We start from the raw sequence: 25,314 nt of genomic DNA on the forward strand, positions 1-25,314 counted from the left end.
GTTTCCCTGCTGTGGTTTTCCGTTCTGTGGCTGTGCCCTGCATCGGCACAGGCTCATTCTTTCTTTTGGTGCAGCTTCTCCCGGTTGGTGAGACCACTTCCGGGTACCTCACCTGCTTTATTTTGGGTATGTGGCATTTACCATCTCCCAAGAATTGTTTGTACGTCCACTAAGTTCTGTTCTTTGATTTCAGCTTTTTGAAGTTTCATCCACAAAACTCGATTTCATTATTGTCTGTATAAGTTATTAAACAAGGAAAATAAGCATGGAATTCCTAGGATGACATAGAGCCGTATCTAGAATGGTCTCTGCATATGCTGAGGTTAGGTCACTCTCAAACTCTCAGAAGCGCTTAGAACTTCAGTCATTGATTGGAGTGGAGCAGGACTTCAGGGCTGTGGTTGAAGTTGGAGAGAAGGCAGCACATGTGTCCCCTTCTTTTCTCTCCAGAAAGAGGAAGTGAGGGTGGGGGAGGGCTCAGCAGGTGTGAGAGGGAGACCACTTTGGGGAAGGTGGGGGGGGGGGTTTACCCAAGGCTCCTAGAGCACATCTCTGGTTGATGTGGCTGGGGGGGGGCGTCCTCTGGGAGGGGACAGGGCTCCCTCCTAATGGCTCCGCTCATGCCAACCACCGCAGAAAGAAGGTAGGAAATCGCCATCCGGAGTGTGGGAAGGTGAGCATGTGGACACAGAAGGCAAGCCTGCAACTGGGGACAGTGGGAGGTCTGTGCTTGCTAATTAAAGTCGACCTGCTTGCGTGTTTTTCTCCTTCAGTGACCCTCCCACGAGTTCCCTGGGGTAGCTGGACGTACCAGGAGAGCTGGCCTCCCCCCAGACCGCGGTGCAACCCGGGCCGAGCGGGCTTCCCTCCAGGGCTGGGTTTCAGGGTGCGTGTGGCAGGAGTGTGGTGGGAAAGGGGTGCACGAAGTAGGAGCGGCCCCCAGAGCTGGGCAGGGTCGGTTCGCGCACGCCGCTGCGCGCCCTCGGGGACCCGAGGGACCTGGCTCCAGGCGGGGACGGAAACCCCTGGGGCCGGGTTGCTCCGCTCAGGCTGGTCCCCGGGCTTGGGCTTGCCACCGAGCGGTGGCTCCCGGGAGGAGCCGGGCTGGGACTGCGCAGCTCCATGGGGCGGGGCCTCGGGAGGGGCGAGGGCCGGGGCTGGCGGGGGTGGGGTGGGGTGGGGTGGGGTGGGGTGTGTGTGTGTGTGTGTGTGTGTGTGTGTGTGTGTGTGTGTGTGTGTGTGTGTGTGTGTGTGTGTGTGTGTGTGTGTGTGTGTGTGTCCCGGGTGGGCGGGGCCTTGGGGCTGTGGGCGGGGCTAGAGGGCGGGCCCTCGGCCGGGGCGGGGCTCCATCTGGTGGGGCCCGGGGCGGGGACGAGTGGGGCCTCGGCCGGACACCGCGTGGGCTTTGCGTTCTCCACTCTGGCTCCGGCCCGGGGCGGTGGCTCTGGAGCGGCAGGCGGGCTCCACCCCCGGGCCGGCCGCGCGCCCGTGCCTCCCAATTCCCGGAGCCGGGGTGGGGGCTCGAGGCGGTGGCGGCGGCCCAGCTCCCGGCTGGGCGTCTGGGCGCGGGGCCAGGAAGAGCCGGGAGCGGCGGCGGCGCTCGGCGGCGTATTGCGGGGAGGGCGGCGGCCTGGGCAGGGCGGCGGCCTGGGCCGGCCGAGCCATGGCGGCCCCGGAGCCGGGGCCGAGGCGGGGCCGGGAGCGGGAGGACGAGAGTGAGGACGAGAGCGACATCCTGGAAGAGAGCCCGTGCGGCCGCTGGCAGAAGCGGCGAGAGCAGGTGGGCACGGCGGGGCGGGGCGGGGCGGGGCGCCTCCCACCTCGAGTGGAGGGCCCCTGAGGCTCCGCGGAGCTGTGCGGACCCAGGGGGGACCAGGAGGCCCGACACCTCTCCGAACACTCGCCCAGGAGGCCCCCTTCTTGATGGGCCCTAGCGCTCCTTTAGCCTGGCCCCCACGCCCTGGTAAGAAGGGCTAGTCTCCTCCGGAGACCACCTCCCCTTGCCTTTGGGACCAGCTGTTAGCCTCCGGAGACCATCCCCAACCGCCTAAAACAAATCCCCAATCCCCTAGAAATCACCGCCCCTTTGCTCCTGGGGGCGGCCCCTCTTCCAGGACCCCAACTTCCCCCCGGAGCTACCCGAGCCTGCATGCAATACCTGGGCTGGTGAAGAGGACGTGAGCAGAGACCAAGACCCTGGCTCTCTTCCTCCCCACACACCGACCAACACGCTCAGCCCCCCCATCCCACCAGGTGAACCAAGGGAACATGCCTGGGGTCCAGAGCACCTTCCTGGCCATGGACACGGAGGAGGGGGTGGAGGTGGTGTGGAACGAGCTGCACTTCAGTGACAGGAAGGCCTTTTCTGCCCACGAGGTAAGGCCTGCGGCCCCCTCCCCGGCCCACCCCTCGTTTCCCTGGTGACCGCCCTGCCCCTTCCCAGGAGAAGATCCAGACCATGTTTGAGCAGCTGGCGCTGGTGGACCACCCCAACATCGTCAAGCTGCACAAGTACTGGCTGGATGCCTCCGAGGCCCGAGCCCGGGTGAGCCGCCAGCGCCCCCCGGGGTGGGATGCAGCCACTGGTGGGTGGGGTGGCTGTGGGCACCCGCAGGTGGTGGAGCCTGCCCGCCTCGCAGGTCGTCTTCATCACAGAGTACGTGTCGTCCGGCAGCCTCAAGCAATTCCTCAAGAAAACCAAGAAGAACCACAAGGCCATGAACGCCAGGGTATGGGGCGTGGGCTGGGGCGGCGTCAGGGCCAGGATGGAGTTGGGTGCCGTTTGGGACAGAGATGGTGAGGGGCGCGGGGCGGTGTCGGGGACAGGCATGGGGTCAGGCCGAGGCACCTCAGGCCCAGCCGCCTTTCCCGCGCCCGCATCCCACGGAGCCTGTCCGCCGCCAGGCCTGGAAGCGCTGGTGCACGCAGATCCTGTCCGCACTCAGGTGAGGGTCGGGGCTTGCCCGAGCAGCTGCCCTGCGGTGCCGCCCCCTCCCCGGTGAGCCTTGACCCGGCTTCCCCGGCTCTCCCGCCCTCCCCAGCTTTCTGCACGCCTGCCGTCCGCCCATCATCCACGGGAACCTGACCAGCGACACAGTCTTCATACAGCACAACGGCCTCATCAAGATTGGCTCCGGTGCTGGCGGGCTGGGGTCGGGCGGGGCAGGGCTGGGGGACCCGTCGGAGCGGAGGGCAGAGGATCCCTGACGCCTCTTTCTCCCCGTGCTGATCGGCTCAGTGTGGCACCGAATCTTCTCCAATGGTGCGTGGGGACCCTGGGGGACAGAGGGCGGTAGAGAGGTCCAGGGTGCCCATTCTCCGCGCTCCCCGCAGCGCTCCCCCGTCATCTGCGAAGCCCCATCCGCGTCGAGCGGGAGGAACCTCGGAACCTGCACTTCTTCCCTCCAGAGTATGGAGGTGAGTCCCGGAGGCCTCGTCCTGCCTCCCCCTCTGCCTCGCGGCACCCGCCGCCTTGCCCACCCGGCCTCGCTCTCCCCTTTCAGAGGTCGCCGATGGCACAGCCGTGGACATCTTCTCCTTTGGGATGTGTGCCCTGGAGGTACTAGCCCCATGGCCTGCTCCCCCCTCCCAGCTAGTGCCCCTCGGCTCACATGTGCCGTCCCTTCCCCGTGCCTGACCTTGCCCTGCCCCCCAGATGGCAGTGCTGGAGATCCAGGCCAATGGGGACACCCGGGTCACGGAGGAGGCCATCGCTCGTGCCAGGCACTCGCTGAGCGATCCCAACATGCGGGTAAGCAGGCTGCCCCACCCCTCCTGCTGCTGCCAGAGTTCCAGGCGGGGCCGGTGAGGTGCTCTGGGCAGGCCCGGAGGTGCGGCAGGTCCGCGCCTGGCCCGTTACAGCAGCCCTCACCTCCACCGCCCGTCCGCAAGGAAGGCCTTGGCGGAGTGGTACCGAGTCCAGACCCCAAGGCTCCTGGGAAAGGTTCTGAGCCGGAAGGACCAGAGGGCTACTGCGTGCTGGAGGTGCACTGTTTTGATGCCCATTTTGTAAATAGAGCGAGTGGGACTCAGAGACGCTTTAGATTGAGTGCCGGAGCCAGCGTTTGCATCCAGGTCTGCCCGCTCCACAACCCCGCCTGTCAGCCTCCAGGAGGCAGGCTCAAAAGGATGCGGCCTTAGCTCGTTTGGGGCGGCGAGGCCGGGGGAGGGGGACCGGGCCAAGGGCACGTGGGATGGAAGCTGCACCCCAAAGCCTCTCCGGCCAGAGTCTGGCGACTGTCTGGCTTAACCGCATGGCCTGTGGGGCTGAGGTCCAGATGGGACTGGGAGCCCGGGTGGACAGGAGAGGCAGTGGAGGGAATGGACGTGGGACAGGGCAGGGACCTGGAGCGGAGCCTGGCCTGAGGCCACCGGAAGAGGGGCAGACTGCAGGTAGGTGGGCTCGCACGGGGCTACACTGACCTCCAGGGGCCTGGGCTGACCTGTGGGCGCTCCGCCGGGCCCCAGGGCTGCCAAGCAGGGCCTGGGGTCCTCCCTCCACGGGGCAGGCTTCGTCTGTGCTTTGGGGAGAGCACGCCGACTGGCCAGGATGGGTGTGAGGCTTCCTGGGAGCAGATCGTGGGGTGTTCTGGGTCCAGGGCGGGCTCGACTGCCCTGTTCGTAGAGCCCCGCCCCGCCCCGCCCCGGCTGCCGAGAGGATGCCTCTTCCTACCCATGTTCCCGCGTGAAGGCGCCCACGGGACTTCCAGGGAGGGGCCTTCGGGGGCCAGAGCAGAGGGACTGCACCTACTCTGGCCTCCTCTCCACACCCCCAGGAGTTCATCCTCTCCTGCCTGGCCCGGGACCCTGCCCGCCGGCCCTCCGCCCACAGCCTCCTCTTCCACCGCGTGCTCTTTGAGGTGCATTCGCTGAAGCTCCTGGCAGCTCACTGCTTCATCCAGCACCAGTGTGAGGGGCAGGCTGGCCTGGGGCGGGCCAGGGCCTGGGGTCGGATTGCGGAAGGGGGCCCGCGGGGCCTCGTGCTTCAGGGTGCCCCGGCCTGAGTGCTCTGTGGCCTGCAGACCTCATGCCTGAGAACGTGGTGGAGGAAAAGACCAAGGCGATGGACCTGCACGCCGTCCTGGCGGAGATGCCCCGGCCCCGCGGGCCGCCCCTGCAGTGGCGGTGAGCAGCCCGGAGCCCTCCCTCCACCGGCCCGCCCCCTGGCAGGCCCGCAGCGCCGGCAGGGCAGGCCGGCCAGCCCCCCGCGTGTTCTCACACCCGTCTAGGTACTCAGAGGTCTCCTACCTGGAGCTGGACAAGTTCCTGGAAGACGTCAGGTGAGAGCAGGAGTGAGGCTGGGGAGGGGGCAGCTGGCAGGCTGAGCCCTCAGCCACCCCACCCCTGTCGTGTCCGCAGGAACGGGATCTACCCGCTGATGAACTTTGCTGCTGCACGGCCCCTGGGGCTGCCCCGTGTGCTGGCCCCACCCCCCGAGGAGGCCCCGAAGGCCAAGACCCCAACGCCAGAAGCTTTTGACTCGGAGACCAGAAAGGTCAGCCTCCACCCCTGCCGCAGGCGCCTGCCCGCTGCTGCCGGGAGGGCTGCCCTCCTCGGGGCCTGCAAGTCTCCAGCCCAGCTCTCCTCCAGGCTGCCAGGGACCAGGGCCTGGCTGACCCCTTTGTGAGGCTGGGGGGAGGAGCACAAGCTGGGGTCCCCCTCTTTCCCAGAGGCTCCCTCATCCCTGCCTCCTGCCCCGGCCCACGCTGCTTCTCTGATTCCACCCCCCTGGCTTGCTCACTTCTGGACCCTGGGCCGAGGCGTCCTCTCCACAGCTCCAGGCATGGTGTTTTCCCCAGAGTCCCCTCCTGCAAAGCTCCCCCCAACCCGTCAGGCTCAGCCCCCCACTCTGCCTTTCCACGTCCACACCCGCTGGGTTCCAGGGGCTCTGGCTTTGGCCTTGGGTGTGCCTCCACAGTCACCACCCTGATCTGGGCCACCTCCGTCCCCGCCTGGCTGCTGTCCGGGCCCCCAGCCTGGCCTCCTTCCTGCCGGCTTCCGTCTGCGCTCCGCCCGCAGCCCAAGGTCAAGTCCTGACGGCCAGAGCTGCCCAGCCATCACGAAGGTCCTCACCCCCACCCCCAAGGCACCCTGAGGCCTGTGCTGCTGGCATCCTGTGCTTTGCCGTCACCTCCCTGCTGCTCTCTCTCCCTCCGCTTTCCACAGCTCTCTTTGTTCAGGTGTTCTCCCTACCTGTGAAAACTCCTATTCATCCTTCAGTACCCAGCTTCAATATCTAATTTTCTGGAAGTTTTCCTTAAGTTGCCAGGCTGCTGGCAGTGAGACATGCTTCTCAGGCTCCCCATTTCCTATCTCCATGCCCGTTCTGGGCCCCTCTGTGGCAGCCCCTGCTCTGGCTGAGATCCAGGCTTTGTGGGTGACCTTGGCCTTCGCCCTGCCCCCAGGTGGTCCAGATGCAGTGCAACCTGGAGAGAAGCGAGGACAAGGCCCGCTGGCATGTGAGCATGGGGGTGGGGGGGTGGGGGCTGCAGCTCACAGAGGCCTGGGGTAGGGCTGCCTCCAGGAGCCAACCCCGCCCTCCCGCCTCCCCAGCTCACTCTACTTCTGGTGCTGGAGGACCGGCTGCACCGGCAGCTCACTTACGACCTGCTCCCAAGTAGGCCAGGGATCCCTGGGCCGTGGTGGGTGGGGCGCAGGGCACGGCGGCGGTGGTGCTGCAACCTCACCCGATGCCGCGCCCCCTGCCCTGCCTCAGCCGACAGTGCCCAGGACCTCGCTGCAGAGCTAGTGCACTACGGCTTCGTCCACGAGGTGAGGTGTGCGGGCCAGGGGCGGCCAGCCTGGGAGGGCGCCTAGGGAGGGCCGCGCCCCTCCGTCCCCCCATGCCTCCCTCCACCCTGCAGGAAGACCGGACCAAGCTGGCCGCCTTCCTGGACAGCACCTTCCTCAAGTACCGCGGAGCTCAGCCATGACCTCGATCCAGCGCCTCAGTGCCCCAGCCCCCGCCCCCGGCCCCCCACAGCCAGCCGTGGTGGCCCACAGGCATTGGCCCCTGGGTCTGCTCGGCATTGGCCCCTGGGTGGGTGGGGACCCGCGGCTGCCTCCTGCCCGCTTGCCTGCTAGTGAGGACCCTCCCCCCGCCCCACAGCATCCCCGAGGCCCCGGGGAGGGGCTGATCGGGGAGGGGGGAGGCCCCACTGTCCCGAGGGCCAGGTCTCCTCCAGGCCACCAGCTTCCACAACCCCCCTCCCTCCTCTACCCTTCATTTCCACTCCATCTGGTCCCATGCGGTCCGTGAAGGAGGAGGCTGCCCTGCAGGGAGCCCCAGCGCCGTGCTGGGCGGGCGGGGGACAGCCCAGGGCAGATGCGGGACCACAGACCCACACAAGGAACCACCACCTCAGACCGGCCAGTGTCAGGCCCAGTGCCTGTCGGGTGCCAGGCAGGGCAGGAGAGACACTCCCGCGCCCTGGGGCCCCCGCAGGCCCACTCTGGAGCTCCTCTCTGACTTCCTGCTGCTCTGAGACTGGGGCCTGCCACCCCATCTGCAGCCTCTCCAAAGGGCTCTTTTCTCTCTGGTTCCCTGGCCCAGAGTGGGCAGGGTGCCTCCTCCGGGTCCTGAGGAAACCGGCCCCTGGCGCCCTCCCCCACCACGGCCCTGGCCGCGCTCTCTTGGCCCATCTCCCTCCATTTTCAATTTTGCTTAATCACTCGTACACATTTTTAAGCTGCGTGTATAAATTCAGCCCATTCAGGTTTCTCTCTAAGCATTTCTACTGGCACGCAAGAACAGCTTGCCGCCGCGTTCTTTGTTGTCGCCATAAGGCTTTGCCACAAATCAGCGCATTTCTATAGCTCCGTAGGTCAGAGGTCTGGCACAGACCCCACCAGCCTGAGATCACGGAGTGAACAAGACTGTGTGTGTTCCTTTCTGATGCCGGAGGGAGAATCCATCTCCTGCTCCGTCGGGTCGTTGGCCTCGGGTGTCAGCCCAGTGCCAGGCGCCAGGCGGCACTTCGTTTCTTCCACTTCCTCACGGTGAAGGGGCCCAGGTCCCTGCTTCCCCGTCTGCTGTAAACCGAAGGCCATTCTTGGCTTCCAGAGGCGCCAGATTCGTTGGCTCACGGCCCCTTCCTCCATCTTCAGAGCCGGCAACGTTGACGTGAGGCTTCCTTGTGAACAGTGTCTGGTTTTCTGCAGCCAGGGAAGAAGCTTCGTGTAATTACATGAGGCCCACCCAGATAATCCAGAGAAGCTCCCCATCTCGAGGTCCTTAATCTTAATCCTAGCTTCACGACACCTTTCCCGTGTAAGGTCACGTTCCCAGCTTCTGGGGTTTAGGAGGCGGATGTCCTTGCAGGAGCAGGGGTGTCACCCCTGCTCCCCCACCCCCGCCCCACAGCATCACCCTAACAAGAATCCAAACACCTTTGACTAAGACAGGTCAGCTGAATTACATGTACGAATACAAGTGATCGTAAGCATATTCCAATACTCTCTACAGAATGATTCACGTTCTCGCAGCTTTCACTTTAAAATTCCAGTCTAACTTACACATCTAACTGAAATCCTAGAACGAAGCTGTCTTACTCTGCATCGTCGGGAACAGTCTGAGTGTCAAATGCATAACAGATTGTACCGGTGATTAAACTGAACTACCAGTCCCATCTTTGCTGCATTGACTGTCTCTGCCGAGGTTTTCGTTTTCACTTTTTGTCTTTTCAGAGTTACATACATACCGTTTTGAAAGCGAAGCTTTTTTGAGGCCAGTAATAAATACAGTCTCTAACCCTGATCTTTTCCAAACTCCACTTTCTTAGCTGTTTCTTCAGGCATTTGAGGCGCATTTCGCAAAAGCATGCACATGCTTTTATGGCCCTTTATCGTTTTTTTTACGTTAGCTGTCACCGGCTGGTGTCCTCTAGGGGAAGAGGGGTCACTGGCCTCGACCTGCTTACCCAGCATCGTCCCAGTACAAGGGCCGTCATACCCGGTGTGATAGGCATTGTCACAGCTTCACTCCCACCGGTCTCAGCAGAGAGCAAGGTGTCCCGGTGTTACATTTGCTTTCTTACCTAACTCTGTGCTTTCCCGGGAGTTAATGATTGCCTCTGGGGGGAGGATCTATATTTCTCGCTGACTGCTCCCTAGATTTTCCTGCGGAAACGTGAACCGTCTCGAAATACCTGGGATCTGCTGCTTAATTGACTACCGTTCATCTTTTCCTGGAGCCCCCGGCATGCGACCTCTGCCCGGGTTCCTTGTCCTTGGGCCCGGGCCCCAGCTGTCGGCGGCACCCTCCTTTCTCTGGTCTGGGCCCATGAGTTCCTCTTCCCTCGTTCACTCTCTGCCTGAGGAGGGACAGCCTGCCAGCGTCCGAGAGACGATGCCTGGGGAGCCACGGGCTCTCTGCCTCTTTGTCCTTCTGCATCTGCTTATGAGTGTAACCAGGTGCAAAGCTGGGAAGATTCTTTCTCCCTAGGATTGCGGGGGTGTCATGTCATTTCTTTTCTAGTCCCAAGAACTTTCATGCCTTCCTGAATCAAGAAGAGCCTTTGTGATTTCTTCTCGCGCTCCCTCAACCTTCTCTTGAGTGCCCCGGAAATTCTCTGGGATGTGTGCTGACGTAGCCTTTCATATATTGTCCAGAGAGCCCAACCCTTCAGTTCTAGGACGTTTTCTTTGCTTTTTTTTTTTTTTTTTTTTTTTTTTTCTGATTTCTCCCCTCTCCATACTATCCAGGACTCTTCCTTAGGTGTCCGGCGTTTTCTGAGAGGTGCAACGTGTGCTGAGAACACAGGCTCTGTGCCCTTAGCACTCTGCTGCTTCCCGCTGTGTGATATCAGTCTGCCCATCTGTGCCTCCTTTTTCTCACCTGTAAACATGGAGATAACGGCCCCCGCCCTCTGGGGTTGCTGCAAGGTTGCACGAGCTACTTGTGGAAGGTAGTGAGAACAGTGCCCGGCACACAAGCCCCCTGAATGCACCACTGTCAGATTTCGCAGAGGGTGGGGCTTCTGTCCACCCCCCACCCACCCCTTCATCCAGCCGCCGTCTTGGAGGCCCCTGCGGTACTTGACCAGCTCTAAGCACTGGAGCATGCTGACCGGTGTGGTGATGCCCGCATTTTCTGCTTTCTGGCTTTGTGATTTTGTTGTTACGCATTCTGGAAGACTCCAACTTGATCTTTCAGCCCTTCTGTCTAACTGTTCATTCTCCTGTCATGCTCTCATTTAGAGGGGCTCTTCCTGCTCGTCCTCATTGGCTCAATGTCCTTTTTTTTCACCTCTTGTTCTTGATTTTGGATGCAACATCCTCTTGAATATCTCTGAGGGTATGGTTTTAGCTTTTCTTTTTTCCTTCTTCTGCTTGCTTTATTGGCTCTGTTCCTTCTGACTCCCTCTCCTTCTCTTGTTTTTTCCTCTTCCTCAGATGTCTGGTGATCCCAGGTTGCCCAGTTGCATTTAAGAATGAGATGAGGAGATGGAGTTCCTGTCATGGCTCAGTGGTTAACAAATCTGCCTAGGAACCATGAGGTTGTGGGTTCCATCCCTGGCCTTGCTCAGTGGGTTAGGGATTCGGCGTTGCCATGAGCTGTGGTGTAGGTCGCAGACGCAGCTCGGATCTGGCGTTGCTGTGACTCTGGGGTAGGCTGGCAGCAACACATCCGATTAGATCCCTAGCCTGGGAACCTCCACATGCTGTGGGTGAAGCCCTAGAAAAAGACCAAAAAAAAAAAAAAAAGGTGATGAGATGATCTTAGTGGCTGGAGCTCATTGCCTGGTGAGCTTTGAGGTCAGGGATCCGGCCAGGCCATTCTCCTGACCACCCCCCGAGGCCAGTCTTTTGTGTTGGGAGCAGCTGCAGAGATGCTCTTCTGAGAATTGTGGGTGGCATGTGCTTGGGGCCAGACTCGGAGCCAGGAGTGGAGGAGGTGGAAAGGGCAGGAGTCTCCATGATGCCCCCATTTCCAGAACAGGACGTCTCCCCCGAAGGCCCTCGCGAGCTCGCCTCCTCGGGCAGGGATTGGGGTCTGCCTGGTCCCCAGGTTACAACCGACTTTCACAATGATTCTTTGGGCACTGGCTCCAGTGCCCTTAGGCAGCTCCCACGGCCCCCTGCCTCCAGCTCCACAGTAGCCCCTCCGCCTTCGTGGGTTTCCGCCTTTACAAAATCCTCTCCTCACCACTTCAGAGAGCCGGGGGATGAGGACAACACTGCCACGTTTAACTAGCGCTGTCTGTACTTCACGTTAAACTCCCAGCATTGAGAAGAGGCACTTTCCAGAAAGACACCCAGCTCCTCAGGACAACTGAAGTCACTAGGCTGACCACCCTTCGGCCGGAGCTTCACTGAGTCAGGGTCTTGGGATGGGTGTGGCATGCAGCAAACGCCCAGGGCACCCAGAGCCACGGATGGACACCTGGAGCCTCTAAAACATAGTTCAGGAACTAAGGGGAGTCTGAGCGCATACCTTGCCCATGGGATTGGCTCACAAGCTTATCTCTTGGGTTGCAGTTCTGACAACTGTACACTGACTCTATGGGGCCATCAGCTTTAATTAAGATGCACTGCTTGGGCATACATCCGGACAAAACTCTACTTAAAACAGACACATGCACCCGCATGTTCACTGCAGCACTATTCACAATAGCCAAGACATGGAAACAACCCAAATGTCCATCAACAGAGGATTAGATTAGGAAGATGTGGTATATACACACAATGGAATACTACTCAGCCATAAAAAAGAAAGACCTAATGCCATTTGCAGCAACATGGGTGGAACTAGAGACTCTCATACTGAGTGAAATGAGTCAGAAAGACAAAGACAAATACCATATGATATCACTTACAACTGGAATCTAATATCCAGCACAAATGAACATCTCCATAGAAAAGAAAATCATGCACTTGGAGAATAGACTTGTGGCTGCCTGGGGGGAGAGGGAGGAAGTGGGAGGGATCGGGAGCTTGGGGTTATTGGATACAACTTGGAATGGATTTACAAGGAGATCCTGCTGAGAAGCATTGAGAACTATGTCTAGATACTCATATTGCAACAGAACAAAGGGTGTGTGGGGGGAAATGTATACATTTAAGAGGAACTTGGTTCCCATGCTATACAGAGGGAAAAAAATTAAATAATTAAACAAGAGGGAAAAAAAAAAAGATGCACTGCTGTTTTATGAATCACTAGGAAAGAAAATGCTGCCAGTTGGATGAAGACACACCATCCTCTGGTAGGCGCGTTCAGAGAGGGATGATGGAAAGAAGATGCATCTCGCAATCTGAGTCTGATACGGCGTTGTCACCTCTTTCAACTGAAGCCCTGGAGGGGGTGCGTGCCGCCGTGCGGGCTGACATCGAGGTTTTCCAGCGAAGGAGGCAGAGAAGCGGAGCGGCGGCAGGGGGCGGAGCGAGGGGCGGGGCTGGTGGAGAGCGAGGCCCGGGCGGCGGCGCGCGTCCCCGATACCGGCCCAGCCCCGCCCCTTCCGGCTGCTTCTCCTGGGGAGTTAACTGTCCCTCCCCGCCCCGGAAGTGCGTTTCTTTTCCTTACACGCCGCTGGGGAAAAAAGGGACTTTTATCGCGAGAGCTCCGTCCTTTTGAGAGCGCCTCCGCCGGCGCCCAGGTCGCGCGAGACCGCGGCAGGGGCCGAAGCGTGTGCGCGCGCGCGCGGCGGCCGCGACGGGCGCAAGATGGCGACGGCGACCATAGCGCTAGTAAGTGAGCCCCCCTGACCGCGGGCCGCCGCTCAGACGGCGGGAGCGGGTTGGTGCCCCCCCCGGGGGCGCCTAGGGCCCCCCCCGGGGACGCAGCGGTCGCTCCAGGGCCCCACGCGAGCTCCTGCGGCCTTCGGCCGCGCGAGGCGGGGGCGGGGCGGGCGCGAGGCGGAGGCCGGCCCGTGGCCGCAGCTTCCGGCCCGTAGGCTGCAGCTTCCGGCAACGAGCGCGGGAGGGCCCTGCGCGGTAGGGTACCGGGCGCGGCGAGGCGCTGTGCCGCGCGCCGAGCCAGGGTCGTTTACGGTGGGCCGGCCAGGCCCCGACGAGCGGCGTCATGGCGGAGCCAGGCGGCCGTGGTCCCCCTCTGCCGACGGGGTGCGCCTCTGTCCCCGACTTGAAGGCGGGGCTCCTGGGAATGATGGCGTCTCTCCCGCCCCGGCGTGCGGGGGCCTGTAGGAGGGGATTCGGGCTTGGCGAGGAGGGAGGCCTTGGCTTCTTGCGTGCACCGCTGTGACTGCTCCCCGCTCACGGTCGGCGAGGAATGGTTACTAGCTCACAAGGCCCCCGTCTTACACTCCTCTCTGAGGAAGGGAAGACGTGGCCCGTCATTACATGTTTCCTAAGCAGTTACTTTGTCCCGAGCGCTGCGCAAGGATTTGGGGGAACAGTAGGGAACCAGAGGCAGTCCTAACCCTGTACAGGAGTTTAGTGGACACTGGAGACCAGTTCTTATCCAGGGTGCTCATATACTGGGTGCCCAAAGGAGCCATGCTGGGGGTGGGCACCTGGAGGAAGGAGCTCCTGCGGTGCTTAGTGCTCACCTGCGTCAGCCTCCCGGAATGATTAGCGTAGATGGACCACCCCGGTCACGCAGCACTTCCGTGGTGGAGTCCCTTTCACTCTTCTTTCTCCCAGGGTTGTGCCACTGACTACCCCCTAGACTCTTCATAAGACGCTGTATCCCTTTATTTACCTGCCGCCCTCCTCTAACTCATACTTGGGGATGTGGAGAGGTCTGTTTGAGAAACTAACTTTCGTAAGTGGCTGAAGGCTGGACTGACAGGGAGGCATCTGAGGGTCAAGGAGTGTACTTAGACTGTCTTGGTCAAGCCCCGAGTTGGGGGCTGATGCCACTGGGGCAGAAGCTCTCAGTAGGAGAGAGGCCCTAGGCTCTGAGGTCTGGCCAACCTCACTGTCCTCTTTGTACCATGTGCTGCTTCCCTTTGAAGTCACAGGGGCCACCTGCCTCTGTAGGGAAGTTAGAGATAAAAAGAGAGGGAGGTTAGGACTGCCCAGGCCCCAGAGTTGGGTGATGGGAAAGAGGGAGGCTTGGAGACAAGGACCATAACTCTGGGGAAGGTGTGGGAGGCGGAGATGCCAGTGAGGGGGTGCCTCATGCCTGAGCATCCACAGACCTGTGTCAGCACTGAGCCCTGGCCTTGGTGGGTGCCGGAGGCTGGAGCCTGCAGGACTTCTTGTTGGGGGACTGAGGGTGAGTTGGAGCTCAGCTCTGCGGTGGCATTGGGCCAGTCACAAGAGTGGATGTGGGCAGTGAGTCTGAATCCCACGTGCAGGGGTTTTATTTCTTTTCTGACTGCCCCTTGGCATATGGAGTTCCCAGGCCAGGGATCAGATTGTAGCTGCAGTTGCCACCTAGACCACAGCTGTGGCAACATGGGATCCTTAACCCACTGTGCCTGGCCAAGGATGGAACCTGCGTCCCAGTGCTCTCAAGATGCTGCCAGTCCCGTTGCACCACAGCAGGAACTCCTCGGGGTTTTCGGTAACGGTGTTCATTGCCTATCCTCATTCTCTCAAGAGGTTAACGTACCTGTGTTAATAAGTACACGTCCACTGTAAAGGCCCAGGCTTAGTTCATCTGCTTCTGGGAATGAGGTCCGGCCTATGGTCCGACATGTTCCTCTTCTATCGTTTTGAATGGATAGGTTTCTAGAAGGGTCGCCTCTTTCGCTCCTGTCCTTTCGAGCATGGTGAGAGCTTGTGGCGCGTGCATACTGAGCAGTGCTGGCTTGCTGACCTAAGCTGTGGCTTTGGCTCTTGTGGAACATGGGATGGGGTGGCCCTGAACTTGGCTGACAATGACCTGCTGGGGAAGGACCTAGGAAGGCATAGAAGTGCCTCTTCTCTCTTGGGTGCCTTCCACCTGGTGGCTGCAGAAATGGGCCACAGCATCTTCCTATGACCCCTGGACTCAGTCCCGCTTGGGGTTGTGACCCTTGGGTTCCATCTGGCAGGAGTCCCCTCTCCCCTCCACAGGGGCACAGCTGCTTGTCGCCTCGTAGAGAGGCCATCTCTGGCTGCTGTGGCCCAGTTTGCTTCCCTTCTCCCCACCCTGTGCTTGGCTCTCTTCTTAGTGCTCATTAACTACAGAGATAATCTCATGTCGGTGCTGGTTGCTGTGTCTCTTGTCTTGTTTTTGCTGTGTGTGCAGTGCCCTGCGCAGAGCCTGGCCGTGCCGGGGACAGCGTGGCACCAAGGGAAGGGATTGAACGCGTGGAGGCAGCGTCCTGCAGTGGCCCTGCTCTGGGGACCTGACTTGGACGGTCTAGTAACTCTAACAAGCACTGCAACCCATGGATTGCTTGCTCTGTGCAGGGACGCCCTAAGTGCTGGAAGGGGGCTGCCCGCTGTCTTCCCTCAGCCCCAGGAGACAGGCCTGAGGAGCCTGAAGCCTGGAGACCTTAAGTGCTTCCCTTTTCTGGTTAGAAAGAAGTTAAGTCGGATAGAAATTATCATTTTGCCCTGGGTTGGTGATCCATGGCAGTGTAGGAGTTTGGTCCTAGAATCGGGGGGCAGTCCTGCACCCCCACTCCCCTGCCTGAGGGGGCGTCTCACCCCTCAAGGCCCTGCTGCCAGGTGCTTGGGGGCTGTGACTGTGTAGCCTGCCGTATTCGTTGCCAGAGGAGGACTGCAGGTGACTAGCTTATGTGTCTGCTTGGAACAGAGTCCCGGGCTCTGTGGGACTGGGGGCTTTGCTTCTGCCACGAATGGGGTGGGACAGCCTTTGTTGAATTCCTGGTGGACTGAATTTGCAGAAGTCTCTTCTGAGCACTGTCCTGCTTCGTGTCTTGGCTTTTAGACTAACTTGGGAGGGTAAGAAGTTACTTACAGACGCCCTCAAATTGACCCTGTTAGCAGGGGTCTAGAGGTTGGATTGCACCCCCAGACTGGAGGTGACCTCTGCTCTGGGTGTGTTCCAGGGGCTGCCTGGGGCCCTGGCGGGAAAGCCAGACTGACCTTGTCCCCAGATGCGTGCTCCCCCTGGGTGGGACCTGTGTCAGAAGGGCCCCCCTTGGTCTCTCTCTCGAGGGCGCGCTTTCTAAGCAGCAGTGGTGTCACGCTCGGAGGGGTTCCAGGGCAGGAGCAGGGCTGGGGCGGCCGCAGCGGCCACCACCCCGGCCATGTCTCTGGTGCGGGCAGGCTCACGCTGCTGTTTCTCCTTTGAGGCCGGAGCTCCTGAGACATGGCACTGGCCAAGTCACCCCCGCCTTAGGCGTTGTGCATGGGGCCCCAGGGGTGGGCCGGGCTGTTCCTGTGTTCTTTCTAGACGCTTGTGGGTCTTGTCTTTGAGCTGGGAGTAGGTTCCTGCTGTGTGCCTTCTGAGAAGGTGGGGGAGTCTCAGGGCCCTTCCACTAAGACCCTTGGCCTGTCTTTGCTGTGCCACCCTGCTAAGCCCAGTCCTTCCACGGCCCCTCTGGGTGTGGCCAGCTGTCGTTTGCCCTGAGTGAGACTGCCGTGGACAGCTTGCTGCGGGGAGGGAGGCGCGCACATGCAGACCCCTGCCCGGCCCTGCTGCTCTGCCTGGCGCCGTCTTCAGGAGGGGCCTGGGACCTGGGCCAGGCCAGAGACTGTTGAAGGCACTGGAGCTGATGCCCAGGTGTGTGTACAGGGTGCCAAGAGGTGCCCTCTCTCTGTCTCAGGAGGGGTCGAGGGCCACCTGTGTTCCTTGTCAGCTTGTCCAGCTCAGTCTGGCTCAGCCTGCTAGCGGGGGAGGAAGCCTGCCCTACAACCCCAGCTGTGTGGCCCGGGGCAGCTCCAGACCCAGGAGAGGGCATCTTTCCTTGCCCTGGGGCAGGAGCACGCCCTGTTCTCTACCCTGTCTCTTCCTGGGGGCTCGGTGCCTACAGTCTGTGGTGGTCTCTGCCAGGCCAGCCCCTGTGCCAGGGCCCCGGGCAGCTGCAGGTGTGCTGGGGGAGGGGGGCAGGCCGGGGGGGGGGCGGTGGGGCAGCGTCAGGAGCGTTCAGGGCCCAAGTCTGAGCTGGTCCCTTCGGGGCCCCTGGCTGGCCTCCCTTGCTGGTCCGTGGAGCTCGGCTGTTAACGAGGGAAGAGGAGAGGGCCTGGGCGGCTGGGTCTTGGGGACGTCTGTTACAGCATCTCCTTCCTGCCTGCAGCAGGTCAATGGCCAGCAAGGAGGGGGGTCCGAGCCGGCGGCGGCGGCGGCAGCGGTGGCAGCGGGAGACAAATGGAAACCTCCACAGGTACTGACCTTAAGCATCCTCGCCCTCAGGCCCGCCTGCCCGCCCGCCCGCCCGCCCGCCCGCCTGCCTGCCTGCGTGTCCCTGGGCCCAGAGAGACTTGGCCAGGGGTGGGGCGGGAGGGGCCCGAGGGACTCCTCTCCGTCTCGGGGCAGAGATGCCCGTCCTGCCCCCTCGCCACCCAGCCTCTGGCCTGGCTCCCTGCCTCCACTTAAGCGCCCTCCCTGCTTCTGGGGTGGGTCGCAGCCTCATGTGTCTTCAGACACCAGGCCGTGGTGGCTGTGGTCAGGGGTGTGGGGGTGCTGAGTCTCAGCGGCGCGAGCCCTTAAGTGGTGGTGGTGTCGTGCAGAAGGGCAGACGCGCTGCTCCAGGGCCTGCAAGGTGTTGAGAGCCCCTTCAGGTCCCTCGTTTCAGTACCACGTTAAAGCAGGACTGCGTGTGAGTCCGAGCACGGGGTTCGGGGGACGTGGGAGAGCTATCCAGCTCCGTCTGGCCCTGAGCAGCGTGTCCCAGGGCAGGGGGCGGGGGGGGGGGGGGCGCTGGGGCTGCTTGGCTGGGTAATGCAGTTCTTCATGCTTCTCCATGGCAGCGCCTGCCTGCAGAGGGTTCCAGCCGGGGCTGCACAAGGTGACTGCAGGCCCGTTGGGGCGGGGCCCCCAACACGTGGGGGGAGGACCATGGTTTGCAGCCTGGATCCTGGGACGTTGGGGGCTGAAGCTATTGGGCAGAGGGGTCCGTGTCCCTCTAAGCAGCCCTCCCCCAACGCTGGCTGGCTGTCTCCTCAGTCATTGGTTGGTAGGAGAAGGGCCTTTTGTTTACCAAGACAAAGAGGGATTGAGAAGTTTCTCAGGAGCTGAAGGGGGTGGCAGCGATTGCCATGGTGACAGTCTGCTCCAGAGGCCCAGCCCCTGGCTTCTCCCACCGAGGAGAGCTAGGCCTGGGGCCAGCTGGGAGGACGGGGAGGACAGCCTGGCAGGGGCCAGACTGGGCTGCCACGGGAGGCGCTTCCAGGGCCTCCTGCCCTTTGACCTCGTGCTGGAAACCCAGCACTCCAGCTGGTCAGGCTGGTGGTTCTTGGGGCTCTGGTCCGCTGGCCCCTTCTGCCTTCTTTGTACCCTGGTCCTTGCTCGTCACCCCGGTGCGGGGGCCCTGCCTCTCTTCCCTGCGGTCTGTCCCAAGGCTTCGTGCTGGGGACTGCAGCACACCCTTCTGGAGTGAGTGGATGCTGCCGCCCGGCACGGGGTGCGGAGGCGGGCGTGCTCTGTCCCCCGGCACACGTGCTCTCCTTGGTCTGGGGCCGTGCTTCTCTGCCAGTTTACACAGCCGCGTTCTTTCCCCTGCAAACGGCTTGGAAATGCATTTTGATGCAGGGCATGGAAGCCTAATCCTAGTAGCATTCACGTTGGTCTGTGATGGGCTGGGGCCCCCACCCCAAGCGTCTCCTGGTCCCTGTGCTCGCCTAGGGCGCTGGCGGATGTCCACTTCTGTCCCTCTGGCTGGTCTGCTCCTGGCTTCTTTTGCCGGGGTGCTCGGCACAGCCCAGGCAGGGGTTTGGTGGAAGTGGGCCGGAGCAGACACCTCCAGACGCACAGGGCAGCGCGTGCCCTGCGCGGGGCTGGGCAGGGCACTGCGCAGAGGTGTGTTGCGCGGGAGGCCTTACCCACACTGGCTCTTTTGAGTGATCCCTGGAGCTTGTCCCGGTTGGGGAAGCTGGCTGGGGCCAGGGGAAGGTGTAGGGGGCCTGGTGCCAGGCAGTTGTGGTGTGAGGCATGCCAGAGCCTCCAGAGAGCCCCCCGTCCTCCCCGCGCCCTGGAGGACAGCGGGGCCAGCTCTCGCACTGCATGGGCTGGAGGTCCTGGGGTCAGGCTTGCCACAAGGGCCGGGCCCCTCTTACTACTTGCTGCCTGTCTTGGGGACTCCTGCTCTGGCTTGGCCAAGGGCCCCCACGTACCTGTCTGCCTCCGTGCGAGTCCTGCCCGTGGGTCCTGGATGGGCTTGGGGGTGTCAGGTGGGCAGACACGTGCCCGGGCCAGATGGGAGACCGTTTGGGCCCCGGCCTGTCTGGCCCTGGGATGGGGCTGAGCTGGAGGCCGGGTGCAGGTGGTGGAGGGCGCCCTGGGGCCCTGCGAGGGGGGTCTTGAGCTTGGTCTTCATGACGCCCTGCCCCCCCCCACCAGGGGACGGACCCCGTCAAGATGGAGAACGGGCAGAACACAGCCGCCAAGCTGGGACTGCCTCCCCTGACGCCCGAGCAGCAGGAGGCCCTCCAGAAGGTGAGCGTGCGCCTCCCGGGGCGCCGGGGGCGGGGGGAGGCCCATCTCCCCTCAGGCCGGGCCCCAGTGCTCCTCTCCACCTCGTCCCGCAGGCCAAGAAGTACGCCATGGAGCAGAGCATCAAGAGCGTGCTGGTGAAGCAGACCATCGCGCACCAGCAGCAGCAGCTCACCAACCTGCAGGTGAGCCGCTGGGCCCCGCCGGCCGGCCGCGGCGCTGGCTCTGCTGGAGGCCGCCCTGCCCGCCTGGGCCGGGGCCTCGCCGCCCCTCCCCGCCACCACCACCCCTCCTCTGCCTTCTCTTCCTCCGCTCGGGCCTGCGGCCGTCCCCACAAGGTGTCGCGGTGCTCGGGTTCGCGAGGACTCGTTCTTGGGACGCCCGGGTTTCTCCCTGAGGCCCGAGTGGCCCGGCCTTACCCGCCTGTCGAGCACCCACGGCCCCCTCCCCAACCCTCCTCTGTGGCCCTGCGCCCCCCACCCTTCCCGAATCGGCTCCTCTTCTCGGACTTCAGACTGTGGCCTCAGGGCACCCCTGAGCCCGTGTGTCCCCAGGCCGCATGGCTGATGGTGCAGCACGTGGGGGTGTTCCTCCCGCACCCCACGGCCTCGGGTAAGAGCCGTCAGGCCCCCACCCCTGCAGCGAGTCCCGCGCACCGGCCTGTGGCCCGGGGGCTGGGAGGGCGGCTCTGCTGGGACACCTCCGCGGGGCCCTGCCCTAGACCTTGGCCAGAGGCTGCAGTGGCTTTGGGGAAGAGGACAGGGTGAGGCTGACAGGTGCCTGGGCCTCGAGCCCCCCGCTCCCCGCCCGCCCAGCCCTCAGACATTCACGCTGCCAGGAGACGCCCTGGCTCTTGACCGCTCCGGCCGCTCCTCCCTCCTCCTCTTCCTCCCCCTCCTTCTGCCCCGCCGGCCAGGCTGCGGGGCGGGGCACCTGGGGCTCTGAGGCCCCCCTGGGCAGGTGCCGGTGGCCGGCCACTGGCCGGCAGTGTGGGAAGGCAGGCGGGCCTCCTGGCAGGGCGGGGACTCCAGCCTTGCCGCTGTCTACGTGAGGTGTGACGAGAGCGGAGACTGCTCGGCTCCAACAGACTGAACTCTGTCTTTACTGTCTTTCAGATGGCAGCAGTGACAATGGGCTTTGGAGATCCTCTCTCACCTTTGCAATCGGTCAATAGACATGCTCACTTCTTCCGGGGCTCATGTCCTTAGTCAGGGCTAGAGGGGGGCAGTGCAGCCGCGTGCTGGGGACCTTGCTCCCCAGCCGGCCCTGCCCGCCAGCTCGGGACGAGCGCAGCAGAGCGCCAGGCGTGGCGGGGCCAGCGGGGTGGGGGGCACCCACCCCGGGACCGCCCCTGGGGAGGCCTGCATCTGCTCTGAGGGCCCGCCTTAAAACTAACCGGCCAGGTAACTGCGGAGGGCAGCCGGCCAGGAGGGTAGCTGCCCGCGCCAGGCCCACCTGCACCCATGCCGCCTGCACGCACAGGGTGCGCCGTCCGGGCCCCCAGCTCCCCAGTCTCCAGGCTGCCCGGGCTCCTGGGTCGGTCGGGGTCAGGCCCCCGAGGAGAGAAGGGTCTTAACTTTCGGCCCCATCAAACCCTGGAGGGGGGATGGATGGAGGGGGTGGGGGGCTGGGGGGACCCAGGCCAATGAGCGAGGGAAGGACAAGGACTCGGGCCTTGGGCCTGGCGGTCAGCGAGGGGTAGAGGCCACGCGGCCAGGGCGCAGGCAGTGGCTGTGGCCCGAGTGGGCCAGGGAGGACGCGGAGGCAGCGGCCTCGGCCTCGGCTGCCGTCGGCAGAGGCGTCTGGGAAGGAGATGCCCTTCCCCGCCGCAGAGGCAGGCTGAGGCGGCGGGCGTGCTGCCCTCCCTGGGGGACGCGGCCCTGTCCTCGGGGGCCCGGCAGACCCCGTGCCCTCCCTGGGAGGCGGCTTGTCTGTGGGGACGTGGCAGGGCGAGGGCTCTGGACATACCTCCTCTTGGGGAGCCCGTGCTGAAGGGGAGAGCTCTGACCTCAAGGGCAGATGGCTTCAAGTCTAGGGCACCCAGTGCGAGAAGGGACATGCTTCTACCTTGGGGGGGGTGGTCCTTGGTCTCAGCTGGGAGCCGGAGGCCTGTTTGTTGAGAAGCTCGTTTGGGGCAGAGGCGGACCTCGTTTCCGGGCCCTCTCTGAGTGCGGGTTGGGGAGGCCCGGCCTGTCCTAGGCCAGTTGGTGTGTCTGAAGAAAGAAGCTGGCCTCTGGTTATGGGGGACCTCGTGGGGTGCGGGGGTCCCCTGCCTGCCCTGGGCCTGTGGCCTCCTCTCCCGGTGGCCCCTGCATGTGGCGCTGGGACCCTCCCTGCCTGGCACGTAGCGTGCGTGGTGGCAGGGCGGGAACAGTACCCTCGAGGGAGCAGCTGCTGGGCACGCCCCGGCGTGGAGGTGGTGTCTGCCCAAGCAGGGCCCTGGGGCTTCTCCCTGTGGTGGCTCTGCCACCTCCCGTTGGTCCCCGGCTATAGGCGGCCCTTTTGTGAGGGTTGAGGCACTGGGGCCCTGCGCGAGCCCCGCTCTTGGTCTTCTCTCCAGGGAGCCTCCCCAGGGTCTCTTCTGGGCGGAAGCTCTCCTGCCTTCTGCCCCTTCTCTCGCCCCCACACCAGTGGGTCCCTGCAGCCTGGACGGTCACCTCCCCCCCACCCCCCGTCGGAGCGCTTGGCCAGGACCCTGGGAGGATCTCCCAGCCCACCTGGGTGCCCGGTCCCAGACCGGAGGGCACTCAGCCCTGCCTCCCGACCACCTGTCAGCTTGGCTGCCAGTCGGCCCAGGACCTGGGTGGGCCAGGGTGCATCCATGTCCTTCCTTCAGGCCTGGCTTTCCTTCCTGGGGGTGGGGTCCTGCCGACACCTGCCACCCTGACTGCAGGGGCTCAGCCTGCACCACACGGCCACGTGGGGAGCCCTCCCCACGGTGGAGCTGGGTGGGTGGGCCTGGAGGGGAATGGGCTGCCCAGCCTCCCACCGCCCTCTCACAAGCCAGTGGCTCTCTGTCCCCTTGTGTCCTGCTCCAGATGGCAGCTCAGCGGCAGCGGGCACTGGCCATCATGTGCCGGGTCTACGTGGGCTCCATCTACTACGAGCTGGGCGAGGACACCATCCGCCAGGCCTTTGCCCCCTTTGGGCCCATCAAGAGCATTGACATGTCCTGGGACTCCGTCACCATGAAGCACAAGGTGAGCTTCGACCCGCACCGCCCGGCCCCCGCCCGGGCTCTCCCGGCCTGACAGTGTGTTCCCGTGTTCAGGGCTTTGCTTTTGTGGAGTACGAGGTCCCGGAAGCGGCCCAGCTGGCCCTGGAGCAGATGAACTCCGTGATGCTGGGCGGCCGGAACATCAAGGTGAGGGCTGAGGAGGCAGACCCTCGGGTCGCCGTGCTCGGCCAGCCGGAAGCTGCGGGGCGGCTCTTCCAGGGACCCAAGTCCCCAGCCTGGGCTGACGGGGGCCTCTTCACCTTCTGTCTCTTGCCCAGGTGGGCAGACCCAGCAACATAGGGCAGGCCCAGCCCATCATAGACCAGCTGGCCGAGGAGGCACGAGCCTTTAACCGCATCTACGTGGCTTCTGTGCACCAGGACCTCTCGGACGACGACATCAAGAGCGTGTTTGAGGCCTTCGGCAAGATCAAATCTTGCACGCTGGCTCGGGACCCCACAACCGGGAAGCACAAGGGCTATGGCTTCATTGGTGAGCTTGAGCGGCCGGGGCCCGGGTCGGGGCCCAGACCCGCCTGACACCGTGGCTGACCGTCACTGCTGCTCCTTCTCTGCAGAATATGAAAAGGCTCAGTCGTCCCAGGATGCCGTGTCTTCCATGAACCTTTTTGACCTGGGCGGCCAGTACTTGCGGGTGGGCAAGGCCGTCACACCCCCCATGCCCCTGCTTACGCCTGCCACACCTGGAGGCCTCCCGCCTGCTGCCGCTGTGGCTGCTGCTGCAGCCACAGCTAAGATTACGGCTCAGGTGAGGGCTGGTGTAATCCTGTGGTTTGACTGTGGGCCACCGGCCCTTCTGGTCCTTTGATGGCTGGCTCTGAGTGCAGGCAGCCGTTGGGTAGGGACTAAGCATGGTGGCCTCTCTGGTTGCAGGAAGCAGTGGCAGGAGCAGCGGTCCTGGGTACCCTGGCCACTCCTGGACTGGTGTCCCCTGCACTGACTCTGGCCCAGCCCCTGGGGGCTTTACCCCAGGCTGTCATGGCTGCCCAGGCCCCAGGAGTCATCACAGGTGAGCCTGCTTGGGTCTCAGGGTTTCCTTCCTTCCCCCGCCCCTCTCCTCCCGGTGTGACGCCTTCAGCTGCCCTTAATTCGCTTCCTTGGCCGCCTCGGCCCAGGCAGTTCCGCTGTGCTCAGCGGCGCTCTCCTCCTTCCTGGGAGTGGCGGGGCAGGGGGAGTGACCGTTGGACCTGGTGGGTTTGCTGCAGGTGTGACCCCGGCCCGGCCTCCCATTCCCGTCACCATCCCGTCTGTGGGCGTGGTGAACCCCATCCTGGCCAGCCCTCCGACGCTCGGTCTCCTGGAGCCCAAGAAAGAAAAGGAGGAGGAGGAGCTGTTTCCCGAGTCTGAGCGGCCGGAGATGCTGAGTGAGCAGGAGCACATGAGCATCTCGGGCAGCAGCGCCCGCCACATGGTGATGCAGAAGCTCCTCCGCAAGCAGGAGGTGGGCGGCCGGGGCCAGCGGGGTGGGCTGGGGTGGGGTGGTCCAGCCAGCCACAGCTCTCAGCTGTCCCCCCCACAGTCCACAGTGATGGTTCTGCGCAACATGGTGGACCCCAAGGACATCGATGACGACCTGGAAGGGGAGGTGACTGAGGAGTGTGGCAAGTTTGGTGCTGTCAACCGTGTCATCATCTACCAAGAGAAGCAGGGCGAGGAGGAGGATGCAGAGATCATTGTCAAGATCTTTGTGGAGTTTTCTGTAGCCTCTGAGACTCACAAGGCCATCCAAGCCCTTAACGGGCGCTGGTTTGCGGGCCGCAAGGTGGTGGCTGAAGTTTATGACCAGGAGCGTTTTGACAACAGTGACCTCTCCGCGTGACCTTGGCCCTGTTTCCCCGGACTCGCACTTTTTCCTTGTTTCCTCTGGGTTTTATAGAGTGATTCGGTGATACCTGGGGCTCAGCCGCCCAGCCTGTGGATAAAGGTGCAGATGCTGCTGGCCCTGAGAGTCCCTGTCTGACGGTGGTCTTATTGGCTCCGGGGCGGGGGGTGGGGGTGGGGCCCGGACAAGCACCGGGCCGGGCTGAGGACTGAGTGGGGCGGGGGAGGCGTTCACGGGGGTCTGCGGGGGGTTGCTTGGTTCCCGGTCCCCGCCCAGGGCAGCGGAGGGTCGTGGGCGTGGCTTTCCTGCTGTGCGGGCGGGGTACGGGTCGGGTTACACTGTCACCTCCCCAGGTAGTGCTGGGAGAAGGCTGGCCCAGAGTTCCTCAAGCTCCCGGACACATCAAGCCGCCAGATACCTGGAGCACCGCCAAGGCCCGGGCGGCTCCATCTCGGAGTCGCGAGGCCAAGCGAGGGAGGGGGCCGGGTGGGCGAGAGAGGCTGCAGCAGGACGCTTGCGGCCGGGCCAGGTTGGGGCTGGCTTTGAGCGGACTTCAGCTCCCACCATGCCTTGCGCCGGGGCGTTGGCGTCGCGGGGCGGAAGCCGGGCTTCCCGACGGGCCGTGCGCGGGGCCGCTACGGGTTCTCAGAGGCACCGGCACCGCGGGGCCTTATGGAGGTTGTAGTTCCCGGCGGCGATGGGCGGAGAGGGCGGGCCTCGGCTTCCCGGCGGGCTGCGCGGCGGCCGGCGGTTGTCGGCGGGGCAGTCCGGCGGGCAGCGGCGGCGGTTCCGGCTGGGGCACAGC

General features: G+C 63.4%; 2 protein-coding genes across 10 annotated transcripts; both read left to right on the top strand.

The window, feature by feature from the left end:
- The first annotated feature begins 1,362 nt into the window (after positions 1 to 1,362).
- Positions 1,363 to 8,627, top strand: NRBP2 (nuclear receptor binding protein 2). 2 transcript variants are annotated; one of them, XR_007135637.1, is made up of 19 exons: positions 1,363 to 1,780; positions 2,254 to 2,376; positions 2,444 to 2,545; positions 2,640 to 2,729; positions 2,905 to 2,945; positions 3,042 to 3,136; positions 3,239 to 3,262; positions 3,334 to 3,417; positions 3,504 to 3,559; positions 3,656 to 3,751; positions 4,776 to 4,908; positions 5,022 to 5,124; positions 5,229 to 5,279; positions 5,359 to 5,494; positions 6,405 to 6,458; positions 6,553 to 6,616; positions 6,716 to 6,771; positions 6,864 to 7,039; positions 7,816 to 8,627. XR_007135637.1 is itself a non-coding variant. In XM_047785613.1 (18 exons), exons 1-18 carry the CDS (start codon positions 1,664 to 1,666, stop codon positions 6,930 to 6,932), a joined length of 1,494 nt encoding a protein of 497 aa, XP_047641569.1. In that variant the 5' UTR covers positions 1,363 to 1,663; the 3' UTR covers positions 6,933 to 8,627. The 2 variants fall into 2 exon arrangements, 1 of the variants encoding a protein (XP_047641569.1); XM_047785613.1 differs by having other exon boundaries at positions 6,864 to 8,627.
- Positions 8,628 to 12,450: 3,823 nt separating this feature from the next.
- PUF60 (poly(U) binding splicing factor 60) lies at positions 12,451 to 24,635 on the top strand. Of its 8 annotated transcripts, none has more exons than XM_047785580.1 (12): positions 12,451 to 12,684; positions 17,097 to 17,183; positions 19,358 to 19,453; positions 19,546 to 19,635; positions 20,566 to 20,616; positions 22,489 to 22,650; positions 22,722 to 22,814; positions 22,946 to 23,159; positions 23,245 to 23,435; positions 23,561 to 23,696; positions 23,893 to 24,128; positions 24,207 to 24,635. In XM_047785580.1, exons 1-12 carry the CDS (start codon positions 12,661 to 12,663, stop codon positions 24,504 to 24,506), a joined length of 1,680 nt encoding a protein of 559 aa, XP_047641536.1. In that variant the 5' UTR covers positions 12,451 to 12,660; the 3' UTR covers positions 24,507 to 24,635. The 8 variants fall into 8 exon arrangements, with proteins under 8 accessions (XP_047641536.1, XP_047641538.1, XP_047641540.1 ...); XM_047785581.1 differs by having other exon boundaries at positions 12,571 to 12,684; positions 17,100 to 17,183; XM_047785578.1 differs by lacking the exon at positions 12,451 to 12,684 and adding an exon at positions 14,962 to 16,582.
- The last annotated feature ends 679 nt before the right edge of the window (positions 24,636 to 25,314 follow it).

The sequence above is a fragment of the Phacochoerus africanus genome, chromosome 6 (assembly GCF_016906955.1).
Source record: "Phacochoerus africanus isolate WHEZ1 chromosome 6, ROS_Pafr_v1, whole genome shotgun sequence".
NCBI lineage: Eukaryota > Metazoa > Chordata > Mammalia > Artiodactyla > Suidae > Phacochoerus > Phacochoerus africanus.